This window comes from Somniosus microcephalus, chromosome 7 (assembly GCF_052327205.1).
Source record: "Somniosus microcephalus isolate GS21.2 chromosome 7, FLI_Smic_1.0, whole genome shotgun sequence".
NCBI classification, from domain to species: Eukaryota; Metazoa; Chordata; class Chondrichthyes; order Squaliformes; family Somniosidae; genus Somniosus; species Somniosus microcephalus.
In genome coordinates this window covers 63575197-63592518 of record NC_140993.1, presented here as the reverse complement: position 1 = coordinate 63592518, position 17322 = coordinate 63575197, and the positions used below count along the sequence as shown (strand labels likewise).

Genomic DNA, 17322 nt, shown 5'->3' with positions numbered 1-17322 from the left:
TGGAGGCAATCATGCATTGCGAGGAACCAGACATAGTAGGGATTACTGAGGCATGGCTACAGAAAATTCTGGACTGGGAATTAAACATTGCAGGTTATAACATATTTAGAAAAGATAGAGAGGGGAAAAGGAGAGGTGGAGTAGCTGTACTTATTAGGGATAACATAATGGCAGTAGAAAGAAGTGATGCAGCGAACAGCAAGACAGAAATAGAATCCATGTAGATAGAGATAAAAGATAATAAAGGGTCAACCACACTAATTGGGGTAGTCTACAGGCGACGCAATAGTGGAAGGGAGTTGGAGGAAGAAATATGCAAACAAATGAGGGAAATGAGTAAAAAACATCAAATAATAATCATCGAGGATTTCAACTACCCTGATATTAATTGGACAGAAGAGGTAGGTAAAGAGGATAAGGGAATGGAGTTCCTACAATGTGTATATGACTCCTTTCTAACCCAATATGTAAAAAGCCCAACAAGGGAGGATTCGCTATTGGATCTAGTAATGGGGAATGAACCAGAGCAGATAAGAGAAGTAAAAGTAGGGGAACATCTAGGCAATAGTGACTATAATATAATATGCTTTAAAATAGTAATTGAGAAGGACATAAGTATGATGAAGACCAGGGTAATAGATTGGAGAAAAGCTGATTTTGAGGGGCTGAGAATAGAACTTAGGAAAATAAAATGGACAACAATATTGGCAAACAATGATGTAGAACAGCAATGAGAAACATTGAAAATGGTGTTCAACATAGACCAAGAAAAATATATTCTGCTAAAAAACTAATGAGACACCATGGATGAATAAAGCCATAAGGGAAAAATTGAGGGTAAGGAAAGAGGCATACATTAAGTAAATGGACAGCAGGGGAGAGCATGATAAGGGAAAATACAAAGAGATTAGGAGAGAAGTCAAAAACAATTAGGAAGGCAAAGAGGAACTATGAAATTAAATTATCAAGCAACATAAAACAAAATAGTAAAATATTTTACAGGCAAATCAATAAAAAAGGAAAGGTTGAACGGGAATAGGGCCACTAAGAGATGGACAGGATAATACCGCAGGTAGTGATAGAGATATGGCAGAAATATTAAATAATTACTTTGCTTCAGTATTTACCAGGGAGATAGAACAGGTGGACATGACATTGGATCATGAGATTAGTAATGAAATAGCTGCATTTAAAATAAAAAGGAGGAGATATATTAAATAAACAAATCAAACTCAAAGAGGATAAACCCCTGGTCTGGATGGATTACATTTACACATTTTAAAAGAATCTAGGGAAGAGATAGCAGAGGCATTACTATACATATTTAATAAATCATTAGAAAAAGGGGTAGTGCCAGAGGACTGGCGGATAGCTTACATAATACCAATATTTAAGAAGGGGGATAGAACATGTCCAGGGAATTATAGACCAGTCAGCTTAACATCAGTGGTAGGAAAAATAATGGAATCCCTACTAAAGGAAAAAAATAGAAGAACATCTAGAAGCCAAAAATATAATAATGAATAGTCAGCTTGGATTTCAAAAGAGAAAGTCTTGCGTGACCAACCACACTGAATTTTTTGAAGAGGTAACAGAGAGAATAGACAAGGGTAATGCAGTAGATGTAATTTATCTATATTTTCAAAAGGCCTTCAATAAGGTACCACATAATGGACTAACGAATAAAGTCAGGGAATGTGGAGTCAGGGGACAAGTAGCAGAATGGATAGCTAGCTGGCTTCAAGACAGAAAGCAGAGAGATGGGGTAAAGGATAGCTATTCACAGTGGCAGAAGGTGGGTAGTGGTGTTCCACAAGGATCAGTGCTGGAACCACTGCTGTTCACAATTTATATTAACAATTTAGACTTTGGAATCAAAAACACAATTTCTAAATTTGCGGATGACACCAAGTTGGGAGGGGAGAGGAGGGGATAGTTAATACTGAGGAGGACTGCAACAAATTAGAGGAAGACATTAATAAACTTGCAGAATGGGCATATAATTGGCAAATGAAATTCAACACAGATAAATGTGAGGTACAGGTAGACTACCCTTTATCCGAACTTCCGAAAACCGAAACCCTCTAAAAACCAAAGGTTTTTTCGGTCAGCGTAAGTCGTGCGCACAACATGACCAGAGTGGCGCACGACTTACAGGCCTAGCCGGATAAGGGATAGTGTAGCATTTTTCCGCACTTCTGAAAACCGAAATCGCTCAGTGTAAGTCGTGCGCACGACCCCGACCCCCGCCGACCCCCACCCCCGACCCCCCGCCGACCCCCCCCGCCGAACCCAACCCCCGCCGACCCCCGACCCCCCCACCGAACCCCACCCCCGCCGACCCCCACCCCCGACCCCGCCCCATTTCGGATAAGATATAGTGTACCAGCCTTTATCCGCACATCCGAAACCAGAAAACCTCTGAAAGCCGAAAGTGGCGAAAAGCATGACCCGACGCTGCCGATGCTTGACCCACGCAGGTGTTATGCTGCTCTGTGTGATATTTGCTGCTCTCTTAGATATTAATCTGAAAACCGAAGTGTTTTCGCTCAGCGTAAGTCGTGCGCATGACCCCGACCCCCGCCGATCCACCGCCGACCCCCACCCTTGCCGACCCCCACCCCCGACCCCCCCCGACCACGACCCCCACCCCCAACCCCGACCCCCACCCTTTCGGATAAGGGATAGTGTATCCTTTATCCGCACTCCCGCAAACCGAATTACTCTGAAAACCGAAGTGTTTTCGCTCACCTTCCGAAATCCGAAATTTTCCGAAAACCGAAACACAGCTGGTCCCGAGGTTTTCGGATAAAGGATAGTCTACCTGTATTACATTTTGGTAGGACGAATAGGGAGGTTACTTATTACTTGGAGGGTGCGAGTTTGGGTGGGGTAGAGGAGCAAAGGGATCTCGGAGTACAAATACACAAATCACTAAAAATTGCGAGGCCATAAAAAAAGCAAACCAGGCACTCAGGGTTTATTTCTAGAGGGATAGAATTGAAAAGTAGTGAAGTTATGCTAAACTTGCATCGAACCTTGGTTAGACCACACTTGGAGTACTGCGTACAATTCTGGTCGCCATATTATAAAAAGGATATAGAGGCACTTGAGAGGGTGCAGAGAAGATTTACAAGGATGATACCAGAAATGAGAGGGTACACCTATCAGGAAAGGATGAACAGGTTGGGTCTCTTTTCGCTTGAAAAAAGAAGGGTGACCTAATTGAGGTCTTATGAAAGGTTATGATAGAGTAGATATAGAGAGAGTGTTTCCACTGTGGGGAAGAGCATAACTAGAGGCCATCAATATAAGATAGTCACCAAGAAATCAAATAGGGAATTCAGAAGAAACTTCTTTACCCAGAGAGTGCTAAGAATGTGGAAATCGTTACCACAGGGAGTAGTTGAGGCAAATAGTATCAATGTGTTTAAGGGGATAGTAGATAAGCAGATGAGGGAGAAGGAAATAGAGGGTTATGCTGATAGAGTTAGATGAGGAAAGACGGGAGGAGGCTCGAGTGGAGCATAAACGCCGGCATGGACTGGTTGGGCCGAATGGCCTGTTACTGTGCCATATGTTCTATGGAATCCTATGTAATAGATTCTGAAACCAACACCAAAGGGTTGATTTTAACTCTCAGCAGGAAGAAGTTGGGTGCAGACCGCAATCCTGCGTGGGAGTATTTAATGGGAGGCCCGGCATATTTCTTTGTTTGAATGCCAGTGGTCAGCTGCTCATCTATCTCATAAGAACATAAGAACTTAAGAAATAGGAGCAGGAGTAGGCCATTTGGCCCTTCAAGTCTGCTCCACCATTCAATAAGATCATGACTGATCTTCTACCTCATCTCCACTTCCTGCACTATCCCCATATCCCTTGATTCACTTAATATTCAAAAAATCTATCGAGCTCTGTCTTGAATATACTCAACGACTGAGCCTCCACAGTCCTCTGGGGTAGAGAATTCCAAAGATTCACCACCCTCTGAGTGAAGAAATTTCTCCTCATCTCAGTCCTAACTGGCTGACCACTTATTCTGAGACTGTGACCCCCCGGTTCTAGACTCCCCAGTCAGGGAAAACATCCTCCCTGTATCTACCCTGTCAACCCCTGTAAGAATTTTGTATGTTTCAATGAGATCACCTCTCATTCTTTTAAACTCTAGAGAATATAGGCCTAGTCTACTCAATCTCTCCTCATAGGACAATCTCCCCATCCCAGGAACCAGTCTGGTGAACCTTCATTGCACTTCCTCTATTGCAAGTATATCCTTCCTTAGGTAAGGAGACCAAAACTGTACACAATACTCCAGGTGTGGTTTCACCAGGGCCCTATATAAATTGCAGTAAGACGCCTTTACTCTTATACTCAAATCATCTTGTAATAAAGGCCAACATACCATTTGATTTCCTAATTGCTTGCTGTACCTGCATGTTCACTTTCAGTGATTTGTGTACAAGGACACTCAGGTCCCTCTGAACACCAACATTTCCCAATCTCCCACCATTTAAAAAATACACTGCTTTTCTATTTTTCCTACCAAAGTGGATAACTTCACATTTCTCCACATTATATTCCATTTGGCATGTTCTTGCCCACTCACTTAGCCTGTCTATATCCCCTTGAAGCCTCCTTGCATCCTCCTCACAACTTACATTCCCACCCAGCTTTGTATCATCAGCAAACTTGGATATATTACATTTGGTCCCCTCATCCAAATCATTCATGTAGATTGTGAATAGCTGAGGCTCAAGCACTGATCCTTGCAGAACCCCACTAGTTACATCCTGCCAACCCGAAAATGACCCGTTTATTCCTACTTTCTGGTTTCTGTCCGTTAACCAATCCTCAATCCATGCTAGTATATTACCCCCAATCCCATGAGCCCTAATTTTGTTTGGCTTTTAAGGGAAGGCCTCTGAGAACACCACTTCTTCCCAGTCCTGGGTGCTCTAGTTGCAGTCCCTCTTGTGCTGCAGCATGATATGGGGATGGAGCAGAGACAGCAAAGGGGACAAGCTGCTTGCAGAGGGAGGAGGAGGAAAAGGAAGAAGCAGAAGAGGAGGAAGCAGAGGAAGGAAAAAAAAGACTTGAAAGACTTGCATTTATATAGCGTCTTTCAAAATCTTAGGATATCCCAAAGCGCTTTACAGCCAATGAAATACTTTAAAAAGTGTTCTCAGTCTTGTAATGTAGGAAATGTAGCAACCAATTTGTGCACAGCAAGCTCCCACAAACAGGTCTTGTTGCATGTGGGCACAGACTGCTTCATTATCTGAGGAGTTACGAATGGAACGGAACACTGTGCAATCATCAGCGAATATCCCCACTTCTGACCTTATGATGTAGGGAAGGTCATTGATGAAGCAGCTGAAGATGGTTGGGCCTAGGATACTACCCTGAGGAACTCCTGCAGCAATGTCCTGGGGCAGAGATGATTGGCTTCCAACAACCACAACCTTTTTTCCTTTGCGCTATGCATGACTCCAGCCCCAGCCAGTGGGTAAAGGGTAGTTATTTGGATTGGAGAAAGGTAGAAAGTGGTGTTCCACAAGGATCAGTGCTGGGATCACTGTTATTCATAATTTACATTAATGATTTGGATTTGGGAACAAGTAACTCAATATCAAAATTTGCAGACGATACCAAAGTATGATGTGTAGTGTGGGGGAGGTATCGCTAACACTGAGGAAGAATGCAACATAATACAAGACGACATTAGGAAACTTGCAGACTGGGCAGGTAAGTGGCACATTAACTTTAACATAGATAAATATCAGGTGACACACTTTGATAGGAAAAGTAGGAACATCGCCTACACATTAGAAAATAAGTAATTGAATGGGATGGAAGAGCAAAGCGATCTAAGGATACAGGTGAACAAATTATTCAAAGCAGCATCACGGGTCAGCAAAGCAATTAAAAATGCTAGTACAGCACTGGGCTTTATTTCTAGGGGTATAGAATTCAAAGGTAGCGAAGTTGTGCTAAATTTGTTAGGACCCTGGTCAGGCTGCACTTAGTGTACTGTGCACAGTTCTGGTGTCCATACTATAAAAAGGCTATAGAAACATTGGAGAAAGTGCAAAAATGATTTACAAGGATGGTAACAGAACTGTGAGATTACAGCTATCGGGAAAGATTGAACAGGTTTGGGCTTTTTTTTATTTAGAAAGGGGAAGCCTTAGAGGTGACCTGATAGAGGTCTTAAAAATTATGAATGGGTTGAACAGGGTAGATGTGGAGAGAATGTCTCCACTTGTGAGAGAATCCAAAACTAAGGGCCATGAATACAAGATAGTTACTAATAAATCCAATAGGGAACTAAAGAGAAATTGAGCCTCAAGATAGAACTGAAGCTTACAAAAGTTATGAAGTACTTTACCATATGTAAAACAAGAAGATAACCATAGGACATGAGGTAATTAATTGCAGCTTCCTCCAGTCGCGAATCCCATAAGCCAGCCCAGCCAAAAGCATCTGCCCAGTTGAAAAGGCACATTGGGAGAGGACAACGGCAAATGATCGCTGTGATATGCCAGACCATTCTGTACCTGCAGATAGACAAAATTGGCATGTTACATTTAAAAAATATATATATATTCATTTTTATTAATTTAATTCTCCATCCGAACTCATAGTTTTCAATGTTAATCTCACAAGAAGTACATATCCTACAGGGTGAAACAAAAAAGTGGGGCTTTTCACATAAAAACAAGCAGCTTTATTTTATTGAATCATTGGACCTAATGATCTGGCCAAATTTTTTTTACCAAGTACAGCCTGTACTTGCTACATTGAAGACTGGGATTATGTATAAAATAACATTCTTCCCATTTGAAGGTACAAATACTTGGGTAATTCATTATAATATATTTATATATATATAAATATAAGGTTTCACATCTACAGATCTTACATACTCAGGTCATTCAAAGCACATAAGAACAAAGAAAAAGAAATAATCTATTCAGCACCTCAAGCCTGTTCCGCCATTCAATTCGCTCACAATTGATCTGCACAGCTCAACTCTATTTACCTGCCTTTGCTCCACACCCCTTGATATATTTGCCAAACAAAAATCTAACGATCTCAGTCTTGAAAATTTCTATTGACCCAGCATCCATATCTTTTTGGAGGAGAGGATTCTAGATTTCTACTGCCCTTTGTGTGAAAAAGTGTTTCCTAATTTCACTCCTAAATGGCCGAGCTTTAATTTTAAGATTACACACAGAGTCATAATGGATATCCAAGGAGACAGAAGTTGATAGTTGTTTACAGTTAGGTTGAGGTGCAGATCTTACAGTGTGAAGAAAAAAGGCACAAGAAACAAAAGTGATGTGTACAACAATTTAATTCAAAAGGAGGATGAACACCTTCATGATCATTTAAAAAAAAGTAACTAATGATGTTGTATTCATTACATAACTTTGAACTTTAAAATGCATAAATAATATAAACAGTAAGTTGTTTGGGCACTAACAGGTAGCATTGTATATGTAATTACATTGGTAATATTATGAAAGAAAATGATAAAAACAGAATATTTGATCATTCATTTCATTGCTGTTTGTTGGATATTACTGGTGCAGAATGATTTCTACTTTTATCTACACAACAGTCAATGGGGGAAAAATGCAGTTGTTTGCACCTCCCATTAGCGCCTTAAGAGGGCGCTAATGGGGCGCAAAGCAACTAGCGCCCAGGCACGGCGATATTTGCGCCGCTCGCGAAATTAACTAGACATTTTGTGGCGGTGCTAAACACTACGGCCACGATCTCCTGCGCCAGCAGATCATGACGTCAGTCGAGTGTGCAACACCCCGGTAGCGCCCGGGACCGGATATTGAGTGGCGCCCCCTGCCTTACCGCCTGCCGCTAGCAACGACAGGTTGAGGGGAGCGTTTTGCAGTCAGAAAGGGACTGGGGGAGCGCTATTTAAAGGTGACCGCTTCCTGCCTTTTTTTGTTGGTGACATTTTTGCACCACGCATTCTGAGAGAGAGAGAGAGAGAGAGAGAGAGAGAGAGAGAGACTTGTGGAGAGATTCGACGCTGTGTGAAGGAGTTTTGGGTACTGAGCAGCACTTTGCAGGTTCATTTTGATTTGCCCTTCCTTGCTTCGCCAGCGCTCTGAGGTACCGCCTCGCTGCTCGGCCTTTGCGCCTTAAGACAGGTGTGAAGCGCCTGATTTAGCGCTCCAATCACCTCCAGGGGCGATAAAAGCCAAGTTTGCCGTCGGAGGCGATAATTAGCACCAGGCACTAAACTTTGTGCACAGCCGATAATGGCGCCCCAAATGGGGCAATACTGAATTTTTCCCCCAATGTATTCTAAATGACTTCATCCTTGTATCAGCCAAGTTTCAGTGGTAGCACTCACGCCTCTGAGTCAGAAGGAGGTGGATTCATAGGAACATGGTGATGGGTGAACGGGACTCGATGCGAGTTAGGACACAGGCAGCTGAGTTTTGGACGACCTCAAGTTTGCGGAGGGTAGAAAATGGGAGGCCGCCCAGGAGTGCACTGGAATAATCAAGTGTAGTGGTAACAAAGGCATGGAGACGGTTTCAGCAGCAGATGAGCTGAGGCAGGGGGGTAGTCAGGCGATGTTATGGAGGTGGAAATAGGCGGGCTTAATGATAGTGTGGATATGTGGTTTAAAGACACAAAAACTTAGTTTAGATCACAAGGTGGTCACTCTCCTAAACATAAGACATTCAGACACTTACAGGCAACCATTACTGTTGTACCCAAGAAACTATCTAAGGCAAGACTCTAAATTTGTAACAGATTCCATTAATGATCAAATCGAACTTGGGAAATACCTTGTCTGCATACCTGAGCACTGCATTATGCAAGGGTCACCAAGGCAACTGTTTTGTCATTTAATGAGGAGCCACTCTTATACAAAATACTCTGGTCCAGAAATTGGGCTACAACTCGCCACCCGTTAATGCTGGAATTGTGGAGAAAAATGGCGGCCGCCACTCTAGCAACCTTCTCTGGTGTGGGACTCATGGTCGCCATTTTGGTGAGGACCTTAGTGCTGCTGATAGCAGCGCTGGCCCTGGAGATGTAAATGAAGCGAGTGTGATGTCACACACTGACTTAATGTCATGCTCTGCGAACTTCAACCTCAGTGCGGAGTTTAGCGCTGGATCCTAAGCTCACTCTGAAAAGCAAGCGTTCAGCAGACTGACAGAGATGATGTTAGTACTTCTTAAAGGGACACAAACATATTTCAGATAAGTTTGCATTTAAGCCTTTGGACTGGATTTTTTAAATTTTATTGAAGTAGTGGCTTGGTGCAATACATGTTAAAAGCTTGTTAAGTGTGCAGGGAGTGCTGCTGTATGCTTGCAAGGCCTCAGATGGTAAAGGAAAGCCTCTAAGACAGAAAATGCTGGAAATACTCAGTAGGTCAGGCAGCATCCATGGAGAGAGAAGCAGCATTCATGGAGAGAGAAACAGAGTTAACGGGCTCGATTTTGCCATTGGTGGCAGGGGCGTGTCAGGTGGTTTTCATGTCAGGACCCCGACTCCGATGTGAAGTGGGAAAAAAGTGCAATTTAGCCCTAATTGGGTACTTGATTTCCAGTGTGTGGAAACCCTTGGCCCAATGAGTCTTTTCATACAGAAAGTCACTTCCGATGACGTCATCAATGCTGCTGGATTTAAGGCCTGCAAGCAGCCTTGCTTCTTCTGGAGACTTTAAACTTTATGCCCATTGTTGTGATCGCTTCATTCAGCAACTATGTTCAGCAGTAGGCCAAAGTGTGCTCCAAGGTTCGATGAGGCCTCCCTCCAAGCTCTGGTGGAGGAAGCAAGATCAAATAAGGAGGTGTTCTTCCCTTCCTCAGGGAGGAAAAAGCCTCCCCAGCAGACTAAAGCTGTGTGGATGCAAGTGGCCAGGAGGTAAACTCAATCTCTATGTGCCGCAGAACCTGACTGCAGTGCAGGAAGAGGTTTCATGACCTTCTCCGCACAGGAAAAGTGAGTATGACTTTCCCATCACCCTCAATCTCATCCCCATAGCCTCTCCTCACCAGCACTCTGCTTTGCCAACCTCTTCCTTCACATCGCACTTGACACTTACATCCCTGCACCCTTATCCATTCCCTCTCTCTCTATGGTCATATTCACTTAACTATTCGACGATGCAGCCCTCACACTCCCTATCACTGTGATGCAATAACAACTTACAACACACAGGGAAGGCCCTTTGTCTCCTTCTAAGCATCTATGCTATGGATTCTCTACACTCACTTCATTCTCACTCAAACTCCACTTCTGTCCCTCATTGCAGGAAAAGAGAGCCCACAATAAGAGGGAAAGAGCGAGGACAGGAGGAGGGCCACCCTCAGTAGTCCAGCTCACCACCTCGGAGGAGGCAGCCCTGGAAATCGCCGGTGTTGAGGAAGATTCACAAGTGGGGGACGGACAGACGGGCGCATCACAGCAAGCTGGTGACAGAATAGTTTGGCATCTCTCTCACTGACATTGCATGAGTGACTGATAATGATTCTGATGCTCTAACAGATTGGCTTATGATCATCTGCACAATTCAATGTGCATGCAACCTTTACCTCACATCTTTAACTCTTTCCTTCACTCCCCCACAGGACCATCGACAACCCCTGTCCCCACTGTCCAGGAGGAACAGCCTGAGCCTCAAGACTCCTCAGAGGAAGCTGCAACCTCTGAGGGCGCAGCATCAGCAGAATTCAGCGCACCCAGCACCAGCGCAGACACTCACACCTCGGTGGGACCTTCGCGAGATAGAGTAGCGTTGTCACCTGGTGTATCACAGCTCACAAGTGAGCATCAGCAGATGGTGGAGACAGGGACAGCAGTGGAGAGTCCCTGACGGAGGGCGCAGGACTCTCCCAGCTCAGCTCAGCTGCATGTCGACCCTGTGCCTCCAGGTCCATCCGGAAGGAGAGTGGTGCTGGAACTCCAGGAACAGGTGCAGGGGTCTCTGGCAGCTTTTGTCTCCAGGGTCGCTGCGAGTGTGGTGTGAATGGAGGAGTCCATCGCTAACATGAGCAGAGCCTTTGTGGAGGCATTGGCGCATGAACGCATCACCACGGAAAGGATGGCAACCTCCGTGGAAAGGATGGCTATGGTAGAGGAGAGGATGGCTACAGCCATGGAGGAGCTAAGTCACCAGAGTGTTGAAAACATGGTCATTGCTCAGAATAGACTGACATCTCTTGAGGAGCAATGGTCAGCTATTGAGCATAGAAACCAGACCTTCATGGAAGTCCTCTGGAGTAGGACTTCCAGTGCAGAAATGGGTCCTCATGGCTCCCCTGAAGTGCAGCAAGGTGCTGTCAAGCCACTTGCTAGCTCTGAAGTGGGGCTGACCCATGAGAGGGATGTTGGTGGCAGACAACAAGGAAGTGGGGGCTCTTCTCCAAGCGCTCACACGACCATGCTACTGCAAAGCCCTCAGTCAGAGCCCCAACTGAGATGAGCGTCTCAGCCCCTGCACACCCGTAAGAGCAGCAGACTGTTGCCGAGCCCTCACAGGCTCGCAATCCCAGAGGACGGCCTGCCAAAGGTGTCAAAACAGGAGCAGCAAGAAAGTGAGCAAGGGGCCTCCACATCTGCTGAAACCACAGGGGAAGCACCACGTAGGAGCACGCGTAAGAGGAAGATAAAGCACAAGTAGTCACAAGGGTAGTCACTTGGGTGTTCTGTTGTATTGTTTTTTGACAAGTCATCCTTGTAATGCGATGATAAACAGATTTGATGGCAAACTGTTGAAGTTGTGGCCTGTGTCATCTCGCAAATGGGACTTCCACATTGAGGGCTTAGGGCGACTTGCAATTGTCAGTATGGTGGTCAGAGTGATAGGAATCCGCAGGTTCTTGTTCATTGTCAATGCTCTCGTAAGAAGGTGCGAGGCAAAAGTGTTTGATTATGCAGGCTAAGCAAATCTGGCCAACATGAGCGCGTCCGTTGCATCCTGGGCAGCAATGTAGTCGCGCTCTGGCACCTTCTGGCCTGTGCAGCTTCAGGTGGGTGAGCAGCAGCTTGGCGCTCCTGTTGTTGCTGCTGCTGTTGGTGCTGCTGTTGTTCATGGTCCTGCTGCTGCCACGGCTAGTCTTCGTCCGAATCTGATGTCAAGGAGGAAAGGAAATAAATGGTTCCCATGCTTCTGGTATATGCCTCAGTTAAGGAAGCGCTCAGTCAAGGTGGGGAGAGGGGTTTCCCAGGAGGTCACACTGGAGATGGGTGTCAGGCTTCAAATGTCTACAACAATGAGTATACCTGCTAAAAGTTCCTCCAGACCTGAGACAACAAAGTTCTGCCACCTGCAAATGATCATTGGTGAAAACTCCTTTTTAATGGTGGAGCTGCAGCGGTTAGTAAGCAATCCAATTGTGAGGCCACCAGGATTCACTGGCGTGTTCCAGAGGAGACGTGCAGGACGGGGGAAATGTGTTAAAATCAGAAAGGCCTCTCAAAATGGGATTTTAGAGGCAATTAACTGGTTGTTAAGGGCCTTAAGGGCCTATCCCGCATCTTGGAGGCGGGATAGAAACGGGGTCTGAAACCCCGATTCTGGGAAAATTGCTCAGAGGCGGGCTGGAGGCGGGATCGGAGCCACCCGCCATTTTGTGTGATTTTAGCTCCTCACACACCTCCAATCCCGACTCCTCGGGCCTGGCAAAATGTGATGAAATATTCCATTCATCGCTGCCTGTGACTGTAGTCGGTTTCAGTTTCATTTCCCTTCCCCCAGTTCCGTTTCCTCACCATTGTATTGTATATTAGAATGTGTTGTGTGTAGGGCTCCACCCATACCTGGCCCCTATGTAAGCAAGCTCAGTCTGGCCTCATATCCAGTACTGCAGCCCTCCGGATGGAAGATACCTCTCTCCACTACGTGTTACCTTCTAAGTTAATTAAAGCCTTGTTTTGTTTCGCTAACATCGAGTCTCGGAATTATTGAGGCACATCAATTTTATTAACTTATTTTTCAACACAATGGATCAACTCCTGAAACCCGAACGTTTGGATTTGGATCAGCATGCTCCGGACGCATCAGCACGCTTCGGACACTGGTTTATGTGTATGGAATTCTTCTTGGACAATTCCGCAGCCGTCAAAGACGCTACGGACGCTGCGAGTATGAAACTCGGAATTCTGCGGAATTGGGTAAGCCATCGGGTTTACCCCCTCATCCAAGACGCCGACACGTACCTGGCTGCCTGCGACATCTTAAAGGCGCATTACCAGCAGCCTACGAATGAGGTGTATGCTAGGCATCTGCTCGCTACTCGCGCACAGCGACCTGGGGAGTCGGTGGAGGAGTTCCTAGGCACCCTGAAAATGCTTGGCAAAGACTGCAAGTGCCGAGATGTAAAAGCCGCAGTGTACACTGACGAGCTTGTTCACGATGCCTTTATCACAGGCCTCAGCTCACCGGCAAAGACTGCTGGAAAAAACGGGATTGGACCTGAAACAGGCTGCGGACACCGCGCGATCCCTGGATGTGGCCCAGAGAAACTCGGACGCCTACTCTTCAGCCCGCGCCGTCCACGCCGCCACGTGTGCACCAAGGGCGCCGCCATCTTGGAAGGCATCTTCCCCGCCCGGCAGCCCGACACCGTCGGGGCCCCGCTCTCCCCCCAGAAGCCCTACGACAGCCGCGACGCGTCGGGGACCCAACTGCTACTTCTGCGGGCAGCCAAAGCACACCAGAAACCTGTGCCCGGCGAAAGGCACCACCTGCTTTAAGTGCGGTAAGAAGGGGCACTTCGGGAAGGTGTGCAGAGGGAACCCCGCCGGAAAACCAACCGCCGGAAAACCCGCCACCGCCACGTGCGCGCCGTGGGAGCGGCCATCTTGGACGCCATCTTGCCCGACCTCGTGGGGTCCGCCATCTTATGAGCAGACAGCGTGGACGCCATCTTGTCTCGATCAGGGCCCGACAGTGGCATCGGTCACAGTGGACCAGACCAGGCCGCACCCGCTATCCAAATCAATGGTGGACAGAGGTAAACGGGTGCAGGGTTAAATGTTTAATTGACAGTGGAAGCACGGAGAGTTTTATCCACCCTGAACTGGCACAACAACTCTCCCTAAAGGTGGTCCCTACTCAGGGTACCATCTCTATGGCTGATAAAACCCAGACATCGACCATTCTGGGTTACTGCACGGTACAATTGTCCGTTAACAGAACTGTATATGATAATTTTAAAGTATTAATCATGAAGAATCTATGTGCGAGCGTGATCTTGGGCCTGGATTTCCAGTGCAACCACCAAAGCATCACGCTCAAGTACGGTGGGTCCCAGCCGCCCCTCACAGTGTGCGGTCTGGCTACCCTGAAGGTAAAGCCGCCTTCGCTATTCGCGAACCTTACCCCTAACTGCCGGCCAATAGCGACCAAAAGCAGGAGGTACAGCTGGGAGGACAGGCGGTTTATCGCGACCGAGGTAGACAGGCTCCTGAAAGAGCGCATTATTGAACGCAGCAACAGCCCGTGGCGCGCCCAAGTGGTAGTGGTAAGGGGTAGCGAGAAGAAATGGATGGTGATCGACTATAGCCAAACGATCAACAGGTACACCCAACTAGACGCCTACCCGCTACCCCGCATATCAGAAATGGTGAACCAAATCGCCCAATACCGGGTGTTCTCCACCGTTGACCTTAAGTCGGCGTACCACCAGCTCCCTATCAGACCAGAGGACCGCCCGTACACCGCCTTCGAGGCGAACGGACGCCTCTACCAATTCCTCAGAGTCCCCTTTGGGGTGACGAATGGGGTCTCGGTCTTCCAGAGGGAGATGGACCGCATGGTCGATGACCACCACTTGCAGGCAACCTTCCCCTACCTCGACAACGTCACCATCTGCGGTCACAACCAGCAGGATCACGACTCGAACCTCGAGGGGTTCCTGGAAACCGCACAAAAACTCAACCTCACCTACAACGAGGACAAGTGCGTTTTCAACACCACGCGCCTCTGCATACTAGGCAGCGTGGTGGAGAATGGGGAAATCGGACCAGACCCCGACCGATTGCGCCCCCTACGGGAGCTGCCCCTGCCCAACACTCCCAAAGCCCTGAAAAGGTGCCTGGGGTTATTTTCTTATTATTCCCAATGGGTCCCCAACTACTCCGACAAAGCCCGCCCCCTCTTGAAAGCATCCTCTTTTCCGTTCTCTGCTGAGGGCCACGCCGCCTTCAAAAGCATTAAGCAGGATATTGAGCGGGCCACGCTACAGGCAGTGGACGAGAACACTCCATTTCAAGTGGAAAGTGATGCGTCTGACTTCGCCTTGGCGGCCACCCTCAACCAGGCGGGGCGGCCCGTAGCTTTCTTCTCGAGGACCCTCCAAGGGCCCGAGATCAGACACTCCTCCGTGGAAAAGGAGGCCCAAGCCATCGTGGAGGCAGTGCGCCACTGGCGCCACTACCTAGCCGGCAAACGCTTCACCCTACTTACCGACCAGCGGTCGGTAGCGTTTATGTTCAATAATAAACAGAGAGGGAAGATTAAAAATGATAAGATTCTTAGGTGGCGGATCGAGCTCTCCACCTTCGAGTATGACATCATTTACCGGCCAGGGGCCCTTAACAAATCCCTTGACGCCCTCTCACGAGGGATGTGTGCCAGCGCCACCGGGGATCGGCTACAGACCCTCCACAACGACCTCTGCCACCCAGGGGTCACGCGGCTATTCCACTTCATAAAGTCCCGTAACTTACCCTACTCGATTGAGGAAGTTCGGTCTCTGACCAGGAACTGCCGCACTTGCGCTGAGTGCAAGCCTCGGTTCTACCGCCCAGACAGAGCCCACTTAATCAAAGCTACACTCCCCTTTGAGCGGCTCAGCTTAGATTTCAAGGACCCCCTCCCGTCCGTCGACCGCAATGTTTACTTCCTGAACATTGCGGACGAATACTCCCGGTTCCCATTCGCCTTCCCCTGCCCAGACATGACCAGCGCCACGGTCATTAAATGCCTCAACAGCCTGTTTTGCCTGTTCGGTATGCCGAGCTACATCCATACGGATAGGGGGGCATCCTTCATGAGTGAAGAGCTACGCCAGTACATGCTGTCCAGGGGGATCACCACGAGCCGTACCAACAGCTACAACCCCCGGGGTAACGGCCAAGTGGAGCGAGAGAACAGGACAGTATGGAAAGCAGTCACTCTAGCTCTAAGGACCAAGGGCCTCCCTATCTCCCGCTGGCAGGAAGTCCTCTCGGATGTGCTCCATTCGATACGGTCGCTATTGTGTACGGCCACTAATACCACGCCTCATGAACGAATGTTTGTCTTTCCCCGGAAATCCACCTCAGGCGTATCCATGCCGTCATGGCTCTCCACCCCAGGTCCGGTATTCGTGCGAAGGCATGTGAGGGGCCACAAGACGGACCCGCTCGTGGAGCCAGTGTACCTACTCCACGCCAACCCCCAATACGCATATGTCCGGCACGCCGACGGAAGGGAGGACACCGTGTCCATAAAAGACGTCGCCCCAGCCAGTAACGACAACAACCACGGTGATAGCGGCGACAACGATCGCAGCAACTCTTACCCACCCACTACTCTTTCATCACCCCCGGAAGAACATCGACCAACGGCACCCCCACCAACTACCCCTTCAACAACCCTGGCGGCACCCCCGGCAGAGACCCAGGAGGCTACCGGGGACACCCAGCCGACACCCGCGGCACCGCAACAGCCACGTCGGTCGCAGAGGACTATCAAACCCCCGAACAGACTAAATCTATAGAAGGGGTGAATGTGATGAAATATTCCATTCATCACTGCCTGTGACTGTGGTCGGTTTCAGTTTCATTTCCCTTCCCCCAGTTCCGTTTCCTCACCATTGTATTGTATATTGGAATGTGTTGTGTGTAGGGCTCCGCCCATACCTGGCCCCTATGTAAGCAAGCTCAGTCTGGCCTCATATCCAGTACTGCAGCCCTCCAGATGGAAGATACCTCTCTCCACTACGTGTTACCTTCTAAGTTAATTAAAGCCTTGTTTTGTTTCGCTAACATCGAGTCTCGGAATTATTGAGGCACATCACTGCTGTTGTTCATGGTTCTGCTGCTGCCACGGCTAGTCTTCGTCCGAATCTGATGTCAAGGAGGAAAGGAAATAAATGGTTCCCATGCTTCTGGTATATGCCTCAGTTAAGGAAGCGCTCAGTCAAGGTGGGGAGAGGGGTTTCCCAGGAGGTCACACTGGAGATGGGTGTCAGGCTTCAAATGTCTACAACAATGAGTATACCTGCTAAAAGTTCCTCCAGACCTGAGACAACAAAGTTCTGCCACCTGCAAATGATC

At 47.6% G+C, this 17322-nt stretch overlaps 1 protein-coding gene across 1 annotated transcript in view; it reads right to left on the bottom strand.

The window, feature by feature from the left end:
• Positions 1-17322, bottom strand: part of slc22a13b (solute carrier family 22 member 13b) — an 83461-nt gene that overhangs the window by 31788 nt on the left and 34351 nt on the right. Inside the window, exon 4 of the mRNA XM_085992511.1 lies at positions 6389-6557. Coding sequence (XP_085848637.1) covers positions 6389-6557 — 169 coding nt within the window. The remainder of the gene's footprint in view (positions 1-6388; positions 6558-17322) is intronic.